Source organism: Cicer arietinum, chromosome 4 (assembly GCF_000331145.2).
Source record: "Cicer arietinum cultivar CDC Frontier isolate Library 1 chromosome 4, Cicar.CDCFrontier_v2.0, whole genome shotgun sequence".
Lineage (NCBI taxonomy): Eukaryota > Viridiplantae > Streptophyta > Magnoliopsida > Fabales > Fabaceae > Cicer > Cicer arietinum.
Window position 1 is genome coordinate 3274604 of NC_021163.2, and position 10097 is coordinate 3284700.

General features: G+C 27.4%; 1 protein-coding gene across 1 annotated transcript; it reads right to left on the reverse strand.

The window, feature by feature from the left end:
* Positions 1 to 1916: 1916 nt before the first annotated feature.
* LOC101505530 (E3 ubiquitin protein ligase DRIP2-like) lies at positions 1917 to 6382 on the reverse strand. The gene is made up of 6 exons (XM_012714378.3): positions 5131 to 6382; positions 4562 to 5018; positions 3648 to 4099; positions 3500 to 3550; positions 2681 to 2753; positions 1917 to 2335 (listed from the first exon to the last, which is right to left on the reverse strand). Exons 1-6 carry the CDS (start codon positions 5256 to 5258, stop codon positions 2171 to 2173), a joined length of 1326 nt encoding a protein of 441 aa, XP_012569832.3. The 5' UTR covers positions 5259 to 6382; the 3' UTR covers positions 1917 to 2170.
* Between the last annotated feature and the right edge of the window lie 3715 nt (positions 6383 to 10097).

The following is a 10097-nucleotide window of genomic DNA, read 5'->3' on the forward strand; positions in this document are numbered from 1 at the left end:
CAAGTTATCACTAGCAGACATAGATTAGTGTACCTATCGGTTCTAGGATATACTAGTCAAACTAATGTACTTTGTTGGCCATTTTCTAGCAGCATTATGATATTCCTAGATGACCTGATTATTGTGGTAGTTTATTGCTTTCTCACAGCAGTGAACTTGTTTCTCTATTAACTACTCCATCTTTTCTTAAATTAAATATAAGCACCTATGCACCTATTGTATATTTCACTGGTATTAAAAAAAAATTGATAAGATAGTTAATACGTTGATATTATGTATATTTGTATTTAGAAACAATTTATTTTATTAAAAGCTTATATTAGGGACGGACAGGTATTATAATTGCTTGTATAAGTTTCACCATGTATTTGTGTTTGTGTATACAATGCACAACGAATAATTGATTCTATCTTGTCTGTCTGGAATATGATTTTAGTAAATTTTGAAGGTTTGGCTACATTGATTTTGTCATCAAATCTCAGTTTGAGGGAAAGTGATAAAAATTGCATTAGGGTAATAAAATGTACACTAAGTTTTATATTAAATTTGCTATTAAAATCAAATTTCTTATCTCTAAGCATACATCATTTCACTTTACGAATCAATTTTATAAAATGAAGTTAATTTAAAATAAAGTTTATTGATTATAAAATGAAATCTCTACATGCAAAATGAATTATTCTAGGGAAATGGTGTTTGAACATCTAAATGGGACATCATATACGGTGTCTCAAATATGATGTTAAATAAACAATTTTTATTTTAATGCCATAACACTTTGAATTTTTCTTGTACGGAATATGTTTTGTGAAAATAATGTTGTGTGAGACGTTACTGAAGTCTATGAATATATCAAAATAATTGCAAAAACATTTTTACAATTAGTAAATATAGAGATTTAACGACTATAAAAAGCACGTCAAGTTAATCAATTAATGAAAGATAAATTTGAGGATTAGTCTCTCACCAACAAAAGACATTTTGTGATATTTACGTATATTTAATTTAAAAATTATAATAGTTATAGTTGAATATTCGAATGATTGAAATGGTTGTTTATTCTACGTTGAACTACTCCTACAATGTTTTCAAGCAGATTATTTTTTTCTTTCTATTTGTTAAGAACTTACAAACTTATTAGACTATCAATCTTTTGTTATTAATGTTTCTTACAAAACTTAATTAAACTATCATTTAAGAGTTTATATATAATTTAAAACTTGTACCAAAAAAATGTTTGCGGTTCGAATCTAATATGCAATATATGATGTTGGATGCCTTAGCAACTCAATATAAGTTGCATCAGCTACAACTTATAGCAACTCTTTGCAATATCAAACATCATAAATACGATTAAAAATTCATAAATCACTATTTTTTAGAACATTGTTGAAAAAAATTTATAAAACTAAGTTATTCAGATGAACTTATGAAAAATAAGTTTAGAACAATTAATTAATCATATTTTTTTATATATGTATTTTCTAAATACTTTAGCAATTGTTTAGAACAAAAAATAAGATCTTCTAAACAGTTTTGAAGTCTCATGATCGCCAAAGAAGCGTAAACAAAAGATAAGTGAGAGATTAAAAAATAAGCCCTAACATAAAAGAAGAAAGCCTTTATCAACGCTGGAAACAAAATACATATACTGCAGTATATGTGAGGTTGAAACTTGCAAGTAAAAAAAACTTGTGTCTTTGGCATTGAAGTGGCAAAAAATTAATTTTGAATAAATTTAAAATGTAAAGTTGATTTTGATAAAGAATAAGTTGAATGTAAAATGATTTATTATATTTGTATATATTTACATGAAAATGAACTTAACAATAAATTTAAGGCAGAAATCGATTGTTAAGAAAAAAAAATCAAATTAAAATAAATTCTAGAGACACTAATATTCAAACATTGAAATGGATGCTATACATTTCTCTCTCCATAACTAAAGTTTAGCCATGATTTTAAATGTATAATTAATACATGGACTCACCTAATGTGACACTGTAATAACCACTTTTGGGAAAATTTGGAGAGAAACAGAAATGAAGAGCATCCAAACCTCTTAAATATGTATAAAAAAAATCAATTCTATAATTAAAGAACCACTTTTTGTCACTCTCAAAATTGAATCCAAAGATATCTCTAAATAGTATATGTATGAGTCCTCAACTCAAGCTTTACGACCATACGAAAGGACCATAATATAATCCTTAGCTGAGCTTCCAACAGATGTATGAATCTTCCCATTCTTTGGTATTGTTTCCAACCAAAACTCCACTAAGTTTTGCAGCTGCATTGATGATAAAACCGGTTTACCTTCTAATAAGATCTCCACCTGTATTAACAAAAGTAATAAGTGATTAACAATTAGTTTCTCAAAACATTGCAATAAAAAATTATTCACATACACCTATTTTTCTCTATACCTATGACACTTGGTTAATCACATGTATAATTGTAGTTAATTCAATTGATTAAATATGGTTAATTTAGATCACGTACAAAATTATGATTAGTTATGTAGTTGAATTAATCATAATTTTAATCGTGAATTAAATTAACTATTTATTCAATTGATTTAACCACATTTTTAGACGTCATTAACTAGGTACAGGAAAAAATAGGTGTTGAATAAATTGAAATACATTGGTTCTTAAAGGTGTGAAGAAAACAAATTTACCTCAGCTTCACTAAAAAGACCAAGCTTCATCACAAGATACTTTTTGATATAGGAAACAGATAAATTTCCATTCCTATAAACAATAATTTTAAGATTGGTCAAAAGGTTGCCTCAAAATATAGAATTTATATACTAGACACAGCACAAGGATTTGTTTTGTAAGATTTTTGTGATAAATTATTTTTTCAATTAAAACTAAACTAACTTTTGAATACCAATTAAATGTAGAATATCCAAATCTGATCTCTATTAACTTGTAGCAATAGTAAAGAGTAGATAATTGTGCCTAAACTGTAAAAAGAATTAACTTTTTCAAAATTTCACTATAGTATATTCCTCTAATTGCATGGCATCATTTTGAATGTCTCAGAAACTAAAAATGTCCCAAATGATGTGAATGATAAGAATGATATGGAAAGTATATATAGTGTTGTCAATCGTAGATCGCAGAAAATTGAGTGATTTGTTTAAATTTTGCTTGACAACAATGCTATTGTGCCGCTATAATATCTATTTGTCAACATTTTGTACTAGAAGCGTATCACCTGAACACTAACAATTTGTTTAAATTCTACTACACTATATTGTACAGAGCTGCCGTAGCCGCTATTTAACAACACTCCCACGTACAAGTGAATATAAAAAACTAGCTCTTTACAAAAGAAACATCAGACATATAAATAATTTTGTCACACTACATGCTTAGTTCAGGATAAGAAAAAGAAAGGAATACTCATAATAGAAAACTCAAAAGACAAAGATTATCATATTGACCAAAAAATAAAACTCATAACAGAAAATGAAAAGAAATAAACTCACTTGACCCTTAGGTAGGAAGGATATATTTGTGGCAATGTTGCACCAACTTCCCTGCATCCAGAAATTCAAATATCAGATATACAAATATTTAAAATAAATAAAAACTTTCATTAGATGAATATTAACAAGCTTTGAAAAGTAATCATACCTCTCTTTAGAAGCAACCAAGGAGAACCAAATAGGACCAGTTTCTTTGTGGTTTTCACTCTCAGGTTGTGCTGGAAGATTCAAGTCTTCAATAAATTTGAGTCTTTTTTCTTGGTTTCTGTCCAGCAACTTAAGCTTAAACTTCAAGGGATCTTTATTTGGAGAAACAGATTCATTTAGATCCCACAGTGGTTCTATTTGGTGGTTCCAATGTTTCTTAACTTGAACCTTAGGCACATGATGAGAATCATTGTCACTAGAGTCCAAAAGCATTGGAATGACACCATTTTCTTGCATAGTAGAGTTATTAGGAGACTTGTTTTTGCTTTTAGTTTCCACAAGGTAATTGAATGGCTCATCATACATAACAGCTTTTCCTTTCCTTAACTCGGCATTGTCCTCTGAAACATTCTTGAGCACTATTCTCTGACTTGATTCTGGTTTTGAAGACATCTGCTGATCATACTAGTTAGTACATAATTGCACAAGTAAAATGGTCAAGTAATCTATTTGGATAAAAACTTGATTTAACGCTCATAGATAAACAGTTATCATATAAGTGATTGTGTATAAGCTATTTTTATGACATAAGATAAAATAAAATCAAGATGTTTTCATAAAAGTTATAAACCGTTTTTATAAACTATTCTAGAGAGCTTATGGAAATAAGCTCAAAAAGTTATTTCTATATATTCTCTCAAACAGTTTCACTTGTATTTATGTCAATAAGTAAGCTCAAATAAGTCGATCTAAATCTAAATCTAAAGAGACTCTACATTGCAAATATATTTCAAAACAAAAGTTGAAGACAAAGGGAATGAAATAGCATTAATTTCCTAATGTATACAATGGAAAGATTAAAAAATAAGAACCAAAGAGAGAATAGAGGACCAGAAAATATTTCTCCCTTTTTACCTTAAATCTGATTTTTGGAGTCTCACTGAATGTTTCAAACTGAGGGAGCTTATCATCTTTCTTTTCATCAACTGTAGGAATTAAGTCAGTTCTAATGAACTTTTTTCTAGCTACAGCTTTTGCTCTTCTAGCAGATAGAATTGTCGAAACTTCATCCAAAATTTCTATCCCACAGTGTTTTCTTTCCTCTTTCTTAACATCAGCTACCATTTCAGAAGCAGAAACTTTTGGTTCTTGTGGAGTAATAGAGAATTCTTGCATCTGCTTTGTCTCTTCTTGTGCCTCCTTTTCAGTTGCATCATTCTTAACTTTTTTTGAAGCTCTTTTGGCCTTTTTTCCATTGGTCTTTGTTGAGAATTGAGACTTCTTCTTCTTTTTGGTTGACACAGTTTTCTTAACATTTTTTCCTTTATTGGAGAAAAATTTGTCCCTCATACCTTGCAGATTATTATCTGTCCTGTAGATTTTTGATATAGTATAAATTTCAAGTTCAGGAGAATTATACAAAAGGGAGATTTAGAAATTAAATGAATTTCAACCATATCATGTTGATGGTAAATTAATAATACCTTAGTTTATCTAATGGAGAACAACCCAAGTCTACATTGCATACTGGACAATGATTTAATTTCTCATCTGTTAGCTTCTTTTCTATACATTCCCTGCAAACTGTTATTAAACTCATAGATTTAGGCATGGATAAAGAGAATGATAATTTAATAAATAAAAATAAACATGGAATTATATTGATAGCATTTTGTTCAAATTCTGTTACGCTACAATGCTATAGCGCCACAATAGCGGCTATTTGACAAAACTATGTATTAAATAGTGTATTGTGAAGTATTAGTAATTTGTTCAAATTCCACTATAGTATAGCGCTATAACAGCTATTTGACAGCGCTGAATTATATTCATCACATAAGATGAAAACAACAGAAAGCTAGGGAGTGAGGAACATTGAGGCTTAGTTTCAAGCAGACTCTCATGTTCAATCATACCAATATTTTACTGATAAATTAAACAGAAGATGTTGACTATTATTACCAGAAAAAGTATGCATACCCTGCTACTTCTTGATTGTAACCATGTCTAATGTAAAAATCAAACATATGCTTCATTTCATTTCAGTTAAACATATAAAATTTAAAATATTTTCGTAAAAATATACTCTGCTTTTAAAATGAACATCATGAAAAGAGATCACCATTTCAATCAAAACAACTCCAAAAATTCATCATGCAGATTGCATACAGTATCACATTTTGCTTTATTTTTGTAATAACCATCTGATTCCAGGGAATGAGGTCCTACTAATCAAAGTTCGGCCGAATATTATGTAAGTAAAATCCGACAAAAAAATATTTCAGCCAGGATTTGAACTCGGATTACAGATTGTAAAAACACTATCAGAATATTTGCCACTTACCACATGCATTATGTATATATAAGTGCCTATAATAGAAAACTGTAGTAAATTTCCAATTAGCATGGAAGCCAACTCAAGTAATATATACTTTACAAAGATTTCCATTTAAGTCACTAAATAAACAGACCAAATTAAAACAAGACTGCTAAGACACATATATCTTGAGCTTAGAATAACAAAAATTCAACACTTTTCTTAGTTTCGTCGAATGTTTTTTTTCAATTTACACCCAAATAGGTTAAGTAAACTGAATTTACGCAATCTGCACGAACTTAATTTAGGTTCACATAAGTAGTAAATTAAGTTCAGTAGTTTTCTAGAATTGCATTCATGTAACTTATGTAAGTGTAACTGAAAAAAACACACAAGTGAAAATTGAATTGTGATAATTAATAAAAACATAGGAGGAAATAGAAATAGAGAAAAAAGATTAAGATGAAAAAAAGGAACGAAGGACTTACAAGAATGCAAGCATTCACATATTGTGGTGGCGTCTCTGAGATATTTATTACACAAACGACACGTGAACAATTCAGAGAGCTTCGCATGATTCACCTTTTGCTTTACCATTGTTATTGTCTTTATTCACTGACAAAGACACACACGTTCACAACAAAATACACATTTCATCAAACTTCTCTTCCATAGTCACGTAATTTACATGGTGCATGTCACCAAAAGGGAATAAAAATAAAAATAAAAATAAAAAACGTGACAAAGTTTCACAACATTCTCGACGAGATAATTCTTAATTTTTAACCCCCGCGAGAATAACAAAGAAAATTTGTTGATACTAAGGGTTTGGAGAATTTTGAATTATCCTATAATGGGGTCGATTTCTTGACTATGGAAAAAAAAGTGGGATTCTTGGAGTATCGAATATGTTTGTCTCGTTCGATTTGTACTATGGTTGAGGTGTTTTTTGTTTTTATCTCATGGAGGCTCAGACACAACGTAGCCAAAAATCAATAATCAAATTACTATGCATAGTATGAGAAATTATAAAAAGTGCTGTGTGCGTGAGAAAAGAAACGGCATGTATTTGAGTAAGAGATTTTGAATTTCGGTAAAAAAATCACAATACCAATAGGTCATTACACCATCAATGTCAAATCCTACCCTTTAATAATAAAATATCTTATTGTTTCTTAATTTGTTATATGTTGTGTTCTTTTTTTTTTTAATCCTTATTCAGCCTAAACGTCCTTTCTTGAGTGAAATTAAATTAAACATGTTCAAGGTGTATATCACTAGTAAAAGAAAGTACTCCCTCCTTCTCTAATGTACCAATTGGATCAATAGGACCCATAAATGCGACCATCCCCAAGTTTTATAAATATATAGTCAATTATTATAAGATATATGTATCACAAAAATAAAAATAAAAAAGTTTTGTGTATACTCCAAAAGGTTTATATACCTAGAGATAGAAAAAATAATAGATAATAATGTGATAGGAAGAGATAAAATGAGATGTTTAATGTATTTACGTTTTAGTTCAACTAATAAATATCAAAATTATTAGGTTTAATGTAATGTTTCGAGATTAAATTTGAGACGTCACAATTATATTTGAATTTATGGTGGTAATTATATAATTTCATCCATAAACAAAAAATATATATATATATGTTAAATGAGTATATAAAAATTTGAGATGTATATATCATTGTAGATTAGTAAATGTCAATACGATGGTCACTAACAATATATATAATTTGTTGATTTTTGGAGAAACATTTACTTAAGTTAATTTACTTAATAATAGACATTAAATTTTATTAATTCAATCGTCAAATTAATAATTTTTATTGAGTAGATCAAATATATAATTTTTTTATAGAATTTTAATAATTTGATATTTTATCAAATAATTAAGTTCAATTCAACGTACTTTATAAAATATAAGTAAAATCTTAACTATAAAATTCCATAAGTACATATATTCAATTTTTATAATTTTTTATATGTATAATCTTTAAGATAATATAAAAATTTCAAATAGTTAAATTGATAAAATTTAATATCTACAAAAGTTATTCTTAAAATCATCAAAATCTTTTACTCTCATATATATATATAATGTATGGAGTTGCTAATATACACACTTGAAATATAGAAGGTGTATGCTACACACTTTCTATATTGGCAAAAATATCAACTTTTCTATTTGAAAACAATTTAAAAGGGTATGTTATATTGTAATTTAATGTTTAATTTTTTTTTTCTTTGTTTCTTTTTTAATTACAAGATAAGTGAAACTTTATTCAAATTAAAAGCCATCAACTACACCACAACAAAACTTGATAGTGGCCCTCCTCTATTCCAGTTTGACTATGAACCATATGCAGTTTGGGGAGTAAATATAGAAGCTTGCATAATATATTACAGTATTCAGGACAAGTTTTCTCGTTGTTATTTGTTGGTTTTTGTATTCTACTGTTTATAACTCATAATCAATACTTTATTTTGTTTAATAATTAAATACATTTTTATTACATATTTAGACTTACGCTATAAATTAAGTAAAAAAAAAAAAGAAAAAAACTTAGCTATAAATAACTAAAGCTGTTAGTATGAAATTTGTCTACCAAAATTTGTATTAATATTATTGGATGACAACAAAGCTAAAGGTAATGGCTTAGCTCCATGACCTACAAGATTAATCAGTCTTCCTCCTAGATTAGCTGACTTTGACTTTTGAAAAATATATGATCATTGGAAATTACAATCGGAAATTATAGTAATTATTACGTTTATAATTTAAGCATGACCAAAGTCAAATAATTATTTATTTTAATCTTATTGTAGTTATATCTAAATCGTAAAAGGCGTAAAGTTAGAAAACAAATAAATTTTTCACTAACCACGCAGCATTATAACTCTCAACTTGAGGTGGTGTTTAGTTTAGATTTTGGTTTTGTCTCCCATACTTTTGCTATTTTTTTTCCCTTCCTTTGATATTTTATCTTTTTTCCCTTCCTTTGATATTTTATCTTTTTTTCTTCATCAATAAAATTTTATTTTTTTCTTAAAAAAAAAGAGTCATGTTGAGGGGAGAGTAATCTTGCTCCTCAAAATTACGATTTAGAGTTTTTTTTTTTGTTAAAGGTGTTGAAACACTAATTTATATTTTATAATTTTTTTTTTGTTTAAAGAAAAATAAATTTTCTCTATTTCGTTCTAAAATTTAATTTCTAAACATAATCTAAAAGAATTAAAGTAGTTGAGGAGATTTAAAGGAAAATGAACAAATATAAAAGTTAATTCAAGGACATTATCCTTGAAAATGAAAAAGAAATGAGACGTTTATAACATAAAATGTTATGAAAGTAAATACGAATTTATCCGTAGTTTGCTCCCGCTAATTGTTTATGTTCCACTTTATATTGAATCCTTAATTTTCAATGAAATACATTGATTTTTTTTTAAATAAAAAAATGGATAACATTTAAAAATAACAAAAATAATTGAAAATGAATTATAGTTTTATGTTTTTAATTGTTGGTTAAATATTTTTAATAATATAAGAGAATGCACTTTTAGTTCCTAGTCTTGCGATTGTGCGATTTTAGTCAATCAATTTGTTTTTAGTGATTATTGCCCTAATATTTGGCCTTTGTCCAATTTGTTAATCCCCAATTTTGCCTGGGACATAAATTAATGTGTCTTTTTTAGTTCAACTTGGAGAAAATGAAGAGGAAAAGGATAAATTTGAATCGTGAAGATTTGGAGTTTGAAATATTATTTTTAAGGTTATTGATTTTTCGTTTATAACAAAAATATTAGACAACTCATATGTGTGATCTCATACTATCACACTTTAAGTAAAAATATGTAATTTCCGCGTCAATTAACGAATCAATATAAATATAAAATTAGAAAAAACTATCAAATTGTAAAAAATGACAAATATAAAAAGATAAATTTACTTAAGAAAATATACTATCCAAAATTGTATAATCGCAAAATTTGGAATGTTAAAAATTCATTGAAGCCTACTTATTAACTAACTTGTCAAAGTAATATTTGATTATTAAGGGTATAAAAGTAAAACCAATAACATTATACTTCTATTAGGTAAACTTTTACTTATTTAACCACTCG

Bases quoted from the DNA above. Each gene is read 5' to 3' on its own strand.
- LOC101505530 (XM_012714378.3), bottom strand. From the start codon at position 5,258: ATGCCTAAATCTATGAGTTTAATAACAGTTTGCAGGGAATGTATAGAA. The intron at 5,019-5,130 runs GTATTATTAATT...AAAAATCTACAG, and splicing joins TCTCCATTAGATAAACTAAG to GACAGATAATAATCTGCAAG. The intron at 4,100-4,561 runs GTAAAAAGGGAG...TATGATCAGCAG, and splicing joins CTCCAAAAATCAGATTTAAG to ATGTCTTCAAAACCAGAATC.